Source organism: Diabrotica undecimpunctata, chromosome 10, assembly GCF_040954645.1.
Source record: "Diabrotica undecimpunctata isolate CICGRU chromosome 10, icDiaUnde3, whole genome shotgun sequence".
In the NCBI taxonomy this organism is placed as follows: Eukaryota; Metazoa; Arthropoda; class Insecta; order Coleoptera; family Chrysomelidae; genus Diabrotica; species Diabrotica undecimpunctata.
Window position 1 is genome coordinate 54,272,360 of NC_092812.1, and position 15,981 is coordinate 54,288,340.

At 31.8% G+C, this 15,981-nt stretch overlaps 2 protein-coding genes across 2 annotated transcripts; one reads left to right on the forward strand and one right to left on the reverse strand.

The window, feature by feature from the left end:
* The first annotated feature begins 10,040 nt into the window (after positions 1–10,040).
* Positions 10,041–13,283, forward strand: LOC140452107 (RNA demethylase ALKBH5-like). The gene is made up of 4 exons (XM_072546176.1): positions 10,041–10,131; positions 10,186–10,380; positions 10,441–10,815; positions 11,280–13,283. Exons 1-4 carry the CDS (start codon positions 10,112–10,114, stop codon positions 11,587–11,589), a joined length of 900 nt encoding a protein of 299 aa, XP_072402277.1. The 5' UTR covers positions 10,041–10,111; the 3' UTR covers positions 11,590–13,283.
* Positions 13,284–13,438: 155 nt separating this feature from the next.
* LOC140452108 (translocon-associated protein subunit delta-like) lies at positions 13,439–15,541 on the reverse strand. Its single transcript, XM_072546178.1, has 2 exons — positions 15,166–15,541; positions 13,439–13,816 (listed from the first exon to the last, which is right to left on the reverse strand). Exons 1-2 carry the CDS (start codon positions 15,403–15,405, stop codon positions 13,556–13,558), a joined length of 501 nt encoding a protein of 166 aa, XP_072402279.1. The 5' UTR covers positions 15,406–15,541; the 3' UTR covers positions 13,439–13,555.
* Positions 15,542–15,981: the final 440 nt, after the last annotated feature.

The window sequence follows — 15,981 nt, forward strand, 5'->3', positions numbered from 1 at the left end:
TAGATTGTGGATTTCAAAAGAGGTCGTTGTACCTCGTAGACTTGTCCATACATAACTTTTCTGATTCAGTGACTATATACAGCGTTAAGACCATTAACTCCTGTTGTGAAATGAAAACATTTCTTGTGATTTAAGCTATTTGGTTTTTGTTAACTCATGATCGCATTGTATCCGGGATTCCTATGCAAGCGAGTCTTTGCGTTTTTTCAAACTATAGTTAACTTTTGTTGCATTCGTTTATTCCATCGTACCCGTGAGGCATAATTAATTATGGGTGTGAAACTTAAGTTCAAACTCCATATTTTGCCAAAATAGAGATATTTTGAGATTATAAAAGTTTCCCATCAAAGACAACTTGAGAATGATAGTAATATTCCATTCATGGTCGAGCATTAAATTGTTAACATCTCCTTACCGAATGAATCAAGTGACGTTTTATTAGGATTAATGAAATTTTTCATGATGCGCTTTTCACGCACTTATTTTAATGCTATGGCGTATTCAAGGTCTTTCACGAGACAATGCAATGCATATATGGTGCATTTGGCCGATTCAGAAGCAAATTCACCTCTTATTTATCTGTCTATTATTCCTGCCATACTGTTTAAAAGAAAGGAGGTTAGGCTTACAGATCTATATGAATTTGGTTCCTCTGGACCACGTTTTTCACTAAAGTACATAACCTAACCTAACCTGTCTCCGTTATTTTGGAATATATCGTAGGAAGAAAATTTATTGTAGCAAATCTGGAAAGATACCATCATCTCCAGAAAATGTGTAGGGGACTTAATGCTATTGTTCTATTCTATATTTTATGAAAATTTTGTCTACTAGACTCATTAATATTCTTGGTGATCTGCATTTGGAATCGTCAGGCTAAGCCTTTGCTTCATCTTCACTAAATGTTGCACCAGGAAAGTGACCATTTAGCTATTTTAATAATTCTTTTATTCAGCAACTATCTTTTTAGCGATTTTCACGTTTATCATGATATCTGGGGTCAATTCCGAAATTAGTGTAATTAATCTCACTAAATAATGGATCAACTACATGAATCTGGGAAGTGGGAATATATAGCTACATAAGTTTTAACATATGGCTTAATACAGGAGCTGATACACAGGGAGGAAAAATGGGGGAATTTTCCCCTTCCCAACAAGGTCCAAAATTAAAGAAAACCTACCATTTATATATTTTATGCCGTTAGATTTACCTTTTTTATGCATGTGGAAGTTGCACCCTTCCAAGGCAAATGTCTAGGTCTGCCACTGGCCTCGATAAAGGTATAATACGATAATCATCACAGTATTTGGCATTTGGTTTCTTCGGAATTGTTATGAATGTGAAGTTGAGCCAGTCTTTTAAGATATATCTACATGCATTGCTCAGGGATCAGTTTTATTACTTCTATTGGAAGCTGGTCCAGGCGATTTTCCATTTTTCATTATTCAAAACATATTGAATAGTCTTTGAAATATTTAGACTTGATTTTTCATTTTGATTTCCGTTACTGTTTTCTTTTTGTTTCTTTAATACCACAATATGTTGTCCTCATCCAGTAAATACGAACTTTCTTTTTAGTCAATTTTAGAAAAGTCAATTTAAACAAAGGAACGTATTTTTTTTTTCATTTTTGTGATCGATCACGTAGTGAGTGAACGAATATGTGACGTAGCGCGCGATTTTTGGAATTGCTGAATTAGGATTACAGAAGAGATTAGAAGTAACTGATATTCTGTGATCAATGCAGATTACTAAAATACATAGTTGAAGATACCAGTTACCGTTCAAGGTCTTAGTTTTAACATTTACGCTTTTTAATACTAGATAGCACAGTGAATGATCAATAGAGCTTCAAGTTTTAAACGCTAGATAGAGCTTCTTATATTTTATCAAAAAATTATAAAATTATTAATTATCAGGTTAAAATTATTGAGTCAATTTATTACGAAAAAGAAGTATAATAGTAATAAAAAATATTAATAACAAAAAATATTTTTCTAAATAGTAAAAAAATTTGATAAAATTATATTATTTCTAAAATGATTCTGTTAAATAGGCAGCACAACAAACAAAACATTGTTAACATTACGTCAGAGATTCAAAACACAGCATAAAGGAGGTCGATATACATCGAATTTAGATTTAATAACTTCATGTGAAAATTCAAATAATAAAATGATAACTTTATAATTGCAATCAGGTCGGTAACGTGGACTAATCTTTAAAAACTAGAGTGAAGCAGATTGCATTTTATATTTTGTTGTAAGCCGGGTCTCTTTAAATATAATAACGTCCCAAAATAAAGTCCAGAAATAGGTAACACGGCCAAAAATTTTAAAAATTCCGATCAACGAATTTTTCAAGAGTTCTGAACAATTTTTGGTTTACAGGGTACGACAAAATTGTTAATAAACAAATTTTGAATACTAATAACTGAGTTTGAATGTATATACATATTCCGCCATTGAAGGATGTATGCTGTGAATAACCGCTAGATAGATTTATTGACTTTGAGCTTGAAATCCTTGCTGCATTGTCCATCCTTCCGAGTTGGCGTTCAAGGTCATTGTTGATGTGCATCACACTGACCTACATACATAGGCAGGGGCAGGGAGGAGCAAGACTATCAAATACAATAAACCATAACAATAAATTCGATCAAGAGTGCAGACACCGCATATCTATTCAATGTCAGTGCAAGGTGAGCCAGACTACAACACACACTTCTTGTCTATGTACACAATGCAATGTCATGCCATCATCGCAGTAGCGCACCGATCCACTGGGGCTCTATAAATTCTACATAATATCAGCTACTGCTTAATTTTATGTAAAGGATTTAGTTTCACTAAATAAAAAGTTTTGTATTCACAGGTATACAAAAAGATAATTACTTGCAATACTTCAATTAATTAATACAGACAAATCCGTCAATATCAATATATTCTATTAAAAATGATTTTTCAAAACACCACTTATATGATTAACTTTCCACACGGGCGATATATTTATTCATCATCTGGATACGTTATTATATTATACCATAGATACATGTGATTTAGATTACTAAGAAGTAAACTTACTTGATACACTATTGCCTTGAAGGCACCGTTGCTCAGTTCTGGTAGATTATGGGGATAATAGGTGTTAAGATTTATAAATGAAACGCACCAGTTGAGTATACAGTTTAGACTAAGTTTATTCTGTTCCAAAAGAGAATACCTACAATTGACAGTTTACATTGTACCAATCTGAACTTCCTGTAAATGACATATGGCGATAATATTTAAATTTTGTTTAGTTAATATCAATATTTTAACACCCCCACTTCATCAATCCATCCATCCATCAATAAAACAAAATTTATAGGTTACCTATACCTAACAGTTTCAATAATCTGTGCAGCTTTTCAGCAACTAGACCTTTAGTCACCATATCAGCTGGCATAACATCAGTAGACATATATTTTACATTAATGATTGTGTCCGATATTACGTGTCTCAAAAAATGATATTTTACATCAACATGCTTACTTCTTTTATGATAGACTATATTTGCTGATAAGTTTAATGTTCTTTGATTATCATTAAATAAAGTAATACACTCATATTTTTCAATTAAATCACTTAGCGAATCAAAAAGATACCGTTCTTTGTTTTGCACTTTGCCAAGATATTGCAGAGCCACAACGCTTAAATACATATCCAGTAAAGGATCTACGATCTAATTCAATAAACCTTGCAATTCTGAGTAAATCAGAGAATAATTAATAGTGTCTTTTAAAAACCTCAATACCCTTTTTGCACATTTCCAATGAGACTTTTACATATATTGTTAAATTGGCTCAAGAAACTGACTGTAAATGATATATATGGTCTGGTTAAAAAGATAAATACATCAAACTACCAATTAGCCTCTGATAAGGAAATTTATCTCTAATACAATTGTTACTATCATCAATTGTTAAAGATAACTTTGGTTTAATTTGAGTTTTATCTGCTTTGGCATCATCATCAATGGCGCTACAACTCTTCGTGAGTCTTTGCCGCGTTTACTATTGCCTTCCATGTTTGTCGGTCCTGTGCCAGCAATTCCCATTGTCGCACTCCCATTTTCTCTAGATCTTCTTTAACTGCATCTTTCCACCTTTTTCTAGGCCGCTCTACAGACCTTCTTCCCTCTGGCCTTTCCCAGAACACATTGTTTATAAGGCGATTGTCGTTACTGCATATCACATGCCCTGTCCATCTGAGTCTATTGGCCTTTATATATCTTACTAGATTTTCTTTTCCGAATAGAGACTCTAGCTCGTTATTGTATCTGCATCTCCATTCGTTTGTCACGCTGTCTCTGCAAGGACCATATATCATTCGAAAAATTTTACGTTCCCACACCAGCAATGTATTTATTTCTCTTTTTGTTAGCGTCCATGTTTCGCTTCCATACGCGACTGCTGGACCGCTTTGGCATCACTCATGTTAAATCTCTTTAACAACTGAATAATATAGTTTTTCTGATTCAAAGCAATATAACCTTCATTTGGATCAAACTCTATTTGCATACCCAAACATTTCTTATTTCTACACAAATCTTTAATAACAAATTTACTTTTCGGCTCATTTTTTAGTCTACTTGCTTCATTTTCATCATTTGAAAACACAAAAAAAATCATTTATATATACTGCTACAACCGTAATTTTATTATTCTCTCTTTTTATATACATAGATACAAGGTTCATGTTTTTGATTTCTTATAATTAATATTTTCCAAAACATTATTTACTCCATAATTCCAGGCCCTGGAAGACCGTTTAAGTCCATAAATAGCCTTATTTAGTTTTAAACATTTTTGTTACCTGCTAAATAAAACCCCTCTAGTGATTGCATGTATATTTTCTCTTTCAAATGACCATTTAGAAATGCTGTTTTAACATCTAAATGTCTTATTACTGGCGCAAAAGTTTCTGTATAGTCTATATTATATTCTCTTTAATTAAAACCCCAAGCCACTAGTCTTGCACGGTATGTAACTTTATTTTAACTATTACACTAACTTAAACACCCACTTATTATCAATTATACTACGATTTTCTGGCACATCTACCACATCCCATGCATTATTGTCAAGGAAAGTACATCAGGACGTTGTAATGCCTCCAAGACTGTTAATGGAACGTCATCTATGTCACTTACCTTTTTTCTTTTGGAACGTGTACCATCACATTGCTGCCAAATATTCGAAGGCCACTAACATCAGGTTTACTATCTGTCCACATTTCAAATAGTGTTTTGTTTAAACCAGAAGCTAAAGATCTATTTGTTAAGTAAACAGCTGTGTTTACAGCTTCAGCCCAAAAAATTCTCTTAAGATTGGCATCAAACAAAAGACACTTTGCTTTTTCTACAATTGTCCGATTCAAACGTTCGGATACTCCATTTTGTTTAGGAGTGTATGGATTGGTTTTTTGATGTATAATACCATTTACACTTAAATATTTTTCAAATTTTTTTGAACAAAATTCTCCACCATTTTCATTTCGCAGAGTTTTTATATGAACACCCTTCTGGATTTCAGCCATACTTTTAAAATTCTTGAAAACAATTAAAAACTTCACTTTTTTTTTAATAAAATAAATGAAGACCATTTTACTAAAATCTTTTTAAGTATATTCATAGACCAACTTTATCATTCCATTTACAAAACCTATTCAATGACGAAAAACGACGAAAGCGAAAACGATACAAAATAAGATATTTAGGTATTTTTGTGGTAATTGAGTTCTATTAATTAAAAAAAGTCAAATAATTCCAACATAGAAAGATAATAAGTCCTTTAACAATAATCATTTAATCAAAACATGATAATCTGCACTTTTTTTCAAATTTTTCTTTTATTTTCAAACTCTTGCTCCACTTTTTAGAGGCCCTAAATTAAATTATAACATATCACATCGACTAATAAATTTATATATTCTGAAAATTGCTAATTCATAGGTAAAACCTGAAACACAAACTCCCATAAACGGTTTTTACTACTTAAAAAAAAATTTAAGTAGTAACAATGTACACATCATCTGATCAAATGGTATAGATATGTATTAACGAATAATGTTTTATTAATAAATGTTTAAATAAACTTTCTAAACTTAAAAGTAACATCACACTAATTGTATTAAAATATAACAAGAATGTACTCACCATATTTCTCATAATCTGTTAATCAGATTAACTGGATGTTAAACTCGCCACCAGACGAATCTTGAATAACAGGAGGTTCCATTCGTAGATTCGGGGGAACTGGGATTCTTAATCAGGGCAAATTTGGATTCCCAACTGGTTGAATTTGGTTTTCCAACAGGACAACCTGGGATTCCGAACTAAAAAAAAAAGTATAAAAAAGATTTTACCCTTTGACAGGGGTCCCTACACACGTCGAACTTTCTTACATCTCGATACACAGCGAAAAATGGAATATAATTGAAAAGATATGCATTTTTTATAGAAGAATGTTTAAGTAGACAAAGGTACTGTTATTTCTTCTTCTTCTTAATCTCTAAGGTTTCTTTTTAACATCGCCTTGACGATGCCCTATATACATGCTGTTGCCGGTCTTTCTCGTTCCCATTTTCTGAAGAGGTCCAGTCTAATATTTTTTGCGGATTTCGCTTTCTCCCATTTTATTCCTTTATACTACCATTTATATCCTAATATCGTTATTTCTTCTATGCTCTAACCGAGATCTGATTGCGGTTCTCCTTTAACAGTCCATTTCAGTACTTGTAAAGTATTTGTATGCCTTGAAACTGTTAATTTTTTTTATCCAGGTCCAGCTTTTCCGTAGCTTCTTCCTTTCCTATACATAGGTACTGTGTTTTTTTATGTTGACTTCCAAACCCCACTTTCTATATTCTTCCACAAGTTTCCTTGACATATATTGTAAATCTTCCTTGTCCTGAGACAGTAGAATGATATCAAAATTTTTGATATCCGATGATATAAAAATTAAACGTGGGGTCCGACAGGGATATATACTATCACCCCTGCTGTTGAATATATGCAAAGAAAATCTTCCAAGAAGCAGTAGAGGATGTTGAAGCCGGAATTCGAATTAACTGAGAATGTATCAATAGCATCCGATACGCGGACGACAAGGTGGTATTCGCTGGCAGTCCAGGAGTTAACAGGATCACAGAAGTAAGTCAAAGATATGACTTTCAGTAAACGGTAACGAATAGAAAGAGTAAAGATACGTTCTTGGAACGAACGCCAATGAAAATGGGGACCATTCCTTAGAAATCAAATGTATGACAGAGAAAACAATGTATATATGTACTGAATAATACTGGAGATATACAGCATCCCTGTCTGAGTCATTTAATGGCAAGAAAGCCATCCGATATGTTATTTCCCAATTTAGTTTTGGAGGTAGAGTTCTTTACCAGTGGCGCACCTAGGGGGGGGGTTTGGGAGTTAAACCCCCCCAGGACCCTATTCCAACACTGTTACTCAAACCAGTTTAGTCTTTGTGACTTTACAAATCTAACAATATCTGCGCTCTGCATTAGTTCATCCAGCTCGTGGTTCATTTTAATTCTCCACGACCCATCGCTGCATTGGGTTGGTCTAAATATCTTCCTTAGTATTTTGCGCTCAAATATTCTCAGTTGATTTTCATCAGTCGTTGAGAGGGTCCACGTTTCACATCCATATGTGACCACTGGTCTAATTACTGTTTTGTAGATTCTAAACTTAGACTCCGATTCAGTAACTTACTTTTCATTAAGTCTTTGTATGCATAAAAGCACTTATTACCGCTAAGAATCCGTGCTTGTATTTCTTGACTGTTGTTGTTGTTATTTATTATTGAGCCTAGGTAGGGAAAAGTGGAGTCATATTTGTAGGTATGGTTGTCTACATTCAGATTCTCGTGTTGATTTGATTTTGTGCACTCCATATATTTTTTTTGCTTTTATTTATATATAGACCAAACGTAGCAGCTTCTCGTTTCAGTTCTATAACTTTTTCGCTTAATACCCTTTTGTTGCGGCTTATTATGGCAATATCATCCGCATATGCGCATATTTGCATTGATCTTGTATTAATACAGCCGTATATATCCAATTTTCTAACAACAGCTTCTAAAGTTAGATTAAAAAGTGTTGTTGATAAGGCATCACCTTGTCTAACTCCATTTTCAATATCAAGGGCCTGCGTTATATCTCCATCTATTCTCACCATAGCTTTGGAACCCTCCAGAGTCATTCGTATAAGTTTAACCAACTTATTGGGTATCCCTAACATAGATAGTGCTTTAACATCTTTTGTCGATCTACTCCATCAAACGCCTATTTGAAATCGATATACAAGTTGTAAATAGGTATGTTATGTTATATTCAACACATTTTTCATGTACACCTCTTAACATATGTATTTGGTCTATAGTTGAACCCTTTGGTCTGAAGCCACATTGGTATTCACCAATCATCTCCTCCAAAAACGATTCCAGAAGGCTGTATATAATTCCTGATAATATCCTGTAGACGACATTTAAAACTGATATGCCCCTATAATTTTTGCAGAGTCCTTTGTCTCCCCCTTTGTACATAGGAAGTATGATTCCTACTTTCCAATCTTCTGGGATGACTTCTAGTGTCCATATGCTGTCGATTAGTTTATGGATACGCTTCCACAGCGCATGTCCACCATTCTTTATCAGTTCTGCAGTTATTCCATCTGTGACAGGTACTTTGTTATTTTTTAGATGTTTTATGACGTTTATCGTTTCTTCCAATGTTGATTGCTCAACTAGTTGTTCTGCTGTGTGGTGAATTTTTTTTTCATCTTCGTTTTGTTTTTTTTCTGGGTTTAACAGCTCTTGAAAATGCTCCCTCCACCTTTTCATTATTTCCTCTTTCTCGCTGATAATTGCCCCATTTTTGTCCTTGCAAACTGTCGATCTTGTCATGTATCCTTGGGTGTATTGCTTAGTTTCCTTGTAAAATTTTCTAATCTCTCTTCTGTTATTATAATCTGTAATTTGTTGTATTTTTCTATTCAACATTTCTCTTTTTCCTTCTACGTATTTTCTTTTTATCTTTTCTGAGTTCTTCATATGCCCTTCTATTCAATCGGGAATCCCTTTGTAGACATTTCTGTCTAGCTATATTTTTGCTATTTATTACTTGTTGGCAATCTTGGTCAAACCATTCCTCGTTTCGTTTGCTTGAGGTTTCACCTAATGTTTCCATATTTGAAATTGTCGTTTGGATGACATTCCATTCTTCTTCAATGTTGTTTTGTTCTCCTCTTTCGTTTAATATTACTTTTATTTTCTGCTGGTACTCATTCTTCTTTTTAGGATTTTTAAACATATAGTCGCAGCCCATTATTTGTTTTAAAAGGTTCAGACAGTTCGCCCTGAATTCCTAGTCTACATTCAACTTTTTCAAGAGTTAGTTTTGTTAAATTTACCAACTGATTTGGTATTCCTAGCTCTTTCATTGCTTTGAACATTTCTATTCTATTCACAGAGTCGTAGGCTGCTTTGTAGTCTATAAATATGAGTTACTTTGAGAAAACTTTGAGTTATACAGAAGTTTTGGGGAACCTGACGTTGTAAAATGTATTATTAGTACGCCTTCGATGGATAGGACATGTAATTAGACGAGATGAAGATGCAACCATCAGAAAAATTTTCGACGGAAGAGGACCAGAAGGAAGACGAGCCAGAGAAAGACCAAAACTTAGGTATCAAGATAACATAGAGGATGATCTAAAATCTATCGGAGTTAAAGCATGGAGAAGAGTTGCCAGAGACAGGGGCGAATGGAAGATTGTTCTGAAGAAGGCTTTGGCTCATAACGAGCTGTAATGCCACTGATGATGAATAAATAAATATTATTTTTCTTAAATTTAATATAAATTGCTCTATAAACTTAATATCTTACACTGAATGTAGGCAACTAATAATACTCGAAAGTTATAAATGTTATCTAATCAGTATCATATAAATATTCCAAACTAGAATATTTATTTTATTTTGTTTTTTTTTTATAAAAAAACTACTAATAATTACTATATTCTCGAATATAGTTACCATACAAGAAAGATGAACAATTCTACGGAACAGTAAGTTTTTGTCTCCAAATTTGTATATAAATTTTAATGTATTTTATATTTCAGCCAAAGTGAGCTTTTTTATAATAATCAAAAGGAAGATTTACAAATTCAAAAGCTACAGAACAGTATTCGCCAGTATTTTGTGTTTTCAGATGATAAAATCAAGACATTTGAGGCATATGTAAACGAAATTGTGAAGAAAGCTAGGAATGGAATGTTAAAAATATCCACAGTCGATGTAACACCTTTAAGAAATAAGTGAGTTGAACATTGACAATCTACAGCTCGTATTTAAAATATTATGTTCATGTGTTTAAGGTATTTTTTTGGTGAAAGATACACCTATGGCTCCCAGAATTCACAAAGTGGCATAGGAAGAGAAAAATTGTTCCCAAAGAATTCCGTAGATCCTATACCAAGTTGGATTACAGTAAATATTATTAATCCCCTCATTGAAGCAAAAATTCTTCCAAAAAACTTCGTTAACAGTGTAGTTATCAACGACTACCGACCAGGTGGTTGCATAGTGTCTCATATTGATCCTCCTCATATTTTCGACAGACCAATAGTGTCACTGAGTCTTTTTAGTGATAGTTGCCTTTGCTTTGGATGTAAGTTTAAATACAAGCCTCTAAGATGCTCCACACCATTATTTGAATTAGCAATGCCCAGAGGAGTCATCACTTCTATCAGGTAATTATCGATCACAGAAAAATGTTGCATTTAAAACTTAATTGCATACTTAGTAATAAATTTGGCATTTTAATTAGTTTTACATTTCTTTTGAACTTACACTTCCAGTAGAAACAAAATTTTCCTTTGATCTATAATTTTGCTATTTTTTTATATTTTTATTCAATTTATTTTTATAGACTTGTGAAATGTTAATTCTAAACAGACTATGCCTATCCTCATATTGAAGATTAAATTTTCAAAATAAAATTAAAGGGTTTTGTAATAGTCTTGTAATATCTTACTATATATAGACAATAGAAATAAACTAACAAATATGAAATATGAATAAATTCAAAAGGTAATTCAGTTAATTTCGAATTTAGATCTCTACAAAATGACTGCTTATCTTACACTAATATTGAATGTCTGGTAATAACAGTTATCGTAAGTTTTCTAATAAATTATTTTTGGATTGGTTGTAGTGGGTTTGCAGCAGATGAAATAACTCACTGTATTAGACCAGAGGACACAATACAAAGAAGAGCTGTTATAATCCTCCGTAGAGTTCATAAATATGCCCCTAGATTACCTAAAGATGATCAAATGGACTGTTCAAGAAGAATATTCAACAATTGTGACTGTATTGAACTAAAAATGGAAGATTTCATGAAATTTTATCAGTATATAAGATGGCAATGTGATAATGGGCTGACTGGAAAAGTTACAAAGAGATATTTTAAAAAGAAAAATGGAAATCCACGTTACACAGCAAATTTATATAAGATGCTGTAATTATTGTTATTTATAATTTATATATACCTAGTACATTGAATTTAAAATTTGTATTGTTAATTACTGGAATGTGTTACTATATTAGCTTTACCTGTAAATGTTAATCAAGCTACATATATTATAAGACAAAATAAAGATACATATTCTATTGACTACAAATTTATTCTAACTATTCTTAAAATAGACCATTTGTTTGCTTTAATCGTTTCCAACTATTATTAGAAATAATGATAATTTCACTGTGCGGACACTTCAAAAGATGGGCTAAATTTTTTATTTAACAATTTGTTGAAAAAAAATTGGAAAAATTCAATTTTTTTTCTTTTTCTTTGCTATATCTCTGCAGCTATGCATTTTAGAAAAAATTTTTGAAGACAAAAAAGTTTCGCAATTAAATTTCCTATATGATAGAATTAATTGCAAATAAAGAAATATTTATTATTATTGCAAAATTAGCAAAACCATTAAAAAAGTGTCAAAAATTATTGTTTTTTCATTAATATTTTTCAGTTATTTAAAATCCACTAAGATTCCAAGTGTGTATTTGAACGAGGTAACATCCTATTTTGTATTAACAGTGTTTTGCTCCGAGTTTTAGTGCTTTTTGTGAAACCTAACAACTATTTGCTACTACTCAAAATTCAAATTTCAGGTTATATGTTTTGATTGGTCTCTAAAAATTTCACTACGACCAGTCAATTAAAGTGATAAATTGTATTATCTCACGAGAATTGTAAAAAATGGCAAAAATCGCGCAAGGTTTATTGATTGAGCAGATTTATAGAAACTGACTTCATTTGCGACAAAATACAACAATTGCACAAGAAAGCTGCACTCTTAAAACGCGTTTTGTTTTTAGTTGATAGGACACTCTGACCAAAAGATATCAAATTTTTACTGTCGACAGGGGTAAAAGTGGTAAACTTTTTCCACCTTTTTGAAGGTCCCAAAATTGATTATTCTCGACAAAATTCAGCTTGTTCATATGATATTTAGGGGTCAAATCTCTGACAACTGGACTGCTTTTGAAGTGTCCACGTCCGCATAGTGAAATTATCATTTTTAATAATATTTTGAAGTAATTAAAGCAAAAAAATAGGATCATATACAATTTACTCTATCCAAAACAAATACTGCTTGGTCTAAAAAGAAAACAACTGCATAAGAAAGATCTGTGTTAAAAAAGGGATCATAAGAATGGAAATATCCAAATCCCAAAAGAGGTGTATAAGGCAGGGATGTACTTTGTCTCAATTGGTATTACCAACTTAAAATTTCATAATAAATATTCTAAAATCAAAAGAATATTACAGATCTATGAACATTACTGAACAGTAATGATGTTGAAACCAATAAAATTACAACACATATCCAGTTATATAGAATACAGCCTTCATAAGAACATTGTTTACAGCAATAGAAATCTGTTCAACTACTATTTGGGATGCTAAAATCTTATGTATATTTAAATATTACCTGTGATATACAGTTAACAATACAAAACAGTTCTAACATTTAAACATATAGAAGTATTTGAGATGTGGTTACACTGTAGAATATTGAAGATTATACACATTACTACAACACATCGTCCTAGAGACAACACTGACAAAAATGATTATTCATTAATATTGATGTATAGATCATGTAAATATCTAAAATACAAAAACGTGTACCTGGTATGTTAAGTAAAAATTCAAGGACAACTTAGTGAAAAAAGGAAATCATTTTCATGTTAACTAATCTTTATAAGAATATAGCTCCATAAAGAAATGTTATTTAATAAATTTTAACAAGAATTCTTATGTCTAAAAATAAATTATAACCTAGGGTATAATGATTTTCAAAGTACAAATAGGCATTTCTTTTTATTAGAAAATTTCAGCCTGATATACAAATTGCATTTATATCACAACAGTGTTTACATAAATTAAACAAAATAATTAACAATTTGAACATTGCATCTTCAATTAGAAACTTTTGCCCTCGAAGCAAGTGCTACATAAGCAACAATCAATGATAAGAAAGTAGCAATAAATTCTGATTTTAACCATGGTCCATTATAAGCTCCTGAGTGGGTAACAACAACATCTGCAAAGGAAGGTACAGATGACACATCCTCATTGGCACGGCTAGCCTTCCTATAGGCAACGTAACCATCCTCATCATACAATTTGACTACGCGGTCACCAGATTTGGCACTTTTTATGTCTTCAGTCCAACTTACCTAATAAAAAACATTAACCATTAGGTATATTATTTGTTTTAATCAACATATAATGTCTATCTTAGATATCCAAACGAAAAAGTATTAGCTAGTGCATAAGTTACATTAACATATTGTTGACTACGTTAATTAGTCTAAAAAGCTCAATATTTATACAATGGACATTTTTCCAAGAGTCATAAATCTCAAAATTTGTAAAATCATTAAAACAGCACAAACAGTGTACATTATAGAAATCCGCTAGGAATATCTACAGTCAAAAAGTGACAAATAATTGTCGTGTCAAGCCATTCCAGTTAGTTGAAGACAAAAGGCTATCCAGAAATTAAATAGCACTCTCCCATTCTGGCACTAGTACAATTTAGGAAACTACAGCAGTGTAGTCAGCTATTTCTTGTAGTTAACCAGAGTTAACTATTCTACTATTTGAACTATGCATCCCAGAACTCATAAGATCCTAGCAAAATAAAAAAAAAACAAAGACGATAGAAGTGGACTATGCAAGAAGACCAAGTAAGCTTTTCTATACACAAAATACTAGAAATTGAATAAAAGTGGAAAAATAAATATGAAAGATTATAAAAAAGTATTACAAAACCATTTTGAACAAAAACAGCTTATAGTATTAGATAATGTATCAAAAAGTTTTTATAATCAGTCTAGAAAGTCATTCTACATGCAAAATATTTCAATTCATATGAATAAGGGGTTAGAATATTAATTTTGCCTTTAGAAAAAATATGACTTTAAGGCTTAAACAATGGGTTTAAGCAATAATAAACTGTAAACAATACAAAAACTAGTTATTAACAAAGACATTGTCATTTTGACAGTGTCAAAACTGGAAACTCCAGTATTAATCACCATCCATCATATTGCTGTCTTTGTATAATCAATTTTATTATAAATAATTTATGAATAATGTTATATATGTATGTAGAAAAAGTAGAAACAGGAAAATTATCTAATGGGGCATTGTTTTTGGGGATTATAAACCACAGTCTAGAAAAGTAGATCCGATTGTTCCTGATGTTTCTTTATTCACAAATGTATATGAAAAATTCAGTGTAAACGGGATGTAACTACTAAACCTAATGATTCAATATTCCATATGTCTTCAAATTCTATCAAATAAAGAACCTACTTTAGGGATCAAAACTGGATTTGATTATTATACTAGACATGCTTATATGAATGACAAACATATCAACAATATGGTAAGTGAACAAATTTGAAACTGATCCAAATGAACCTTTAATATACAACCTACATATCCTAATTCTGTAGTTATCTTAATGTAGACTACTAATTTTCTTTAAATATTGAATTGAAAGTGAAACAGAACTTACCTGGAATTTATCGTTTCCAACTAGAGACACGGGGCTAATGTGACCGTTCAAGGCAGCATATAAGTTCCCAAGTTTTCCTGATCCACATTTAATTGAAAATTCAGAAATAAACGCGATATTTGTTACTATTGTGGCATCTAAAGTTGTAAATGATTTTGAATTAACTTCTGGATTTGAGCAGCCCAAGCATACGCTAGCTGAAATTACGGTGAAAAATGTAATTAAGGTAACTTTCGACATTGTGTCTTCCTCTTATGTCTTTTCTCTTTTAAGTTTAATTCAGACTAGTTAACTTTTAATGTAAAAAACTAGACAGGTTAAATAACACACGGCCACGTACATGTGAAATTTGTGAAAGTAGATGGACGAGTTGGTTATATTTATAAAACGTTTACAAAATATAAGTTAGTGTAAAAAAAGGATCGATGCACTCTAGAGTTACATATGTAAGACGAAGATAAATGCAAGTTTCATACAGTAAGTGACAGAATCTGAAATCGTGGCAGAAAATTCAAATTATTAGTTTATATTCTGTGGTCGTGGTTACAACTCATCAACTCACCACAGAAGGTATAATCTGTGCCATAACTTGGTAATTTGGGTTGCCTATGACTCAAGCAAATTACTGGTTGCTGAAAAAATCGAAAAAATTATTGCAACTAAAATTCTTTTTTGGGTAATATATTAGGCCTTTCGGAGCTAGGATTTTTACACGTTTTAGGGAGTTCATCAGAGTAATAGTTTTACAACGTCTAAATAAAGAAAGAGAGGTTCTGAACATTTTGCTCAGGTGATGAGAACTCCGAAATATAAACT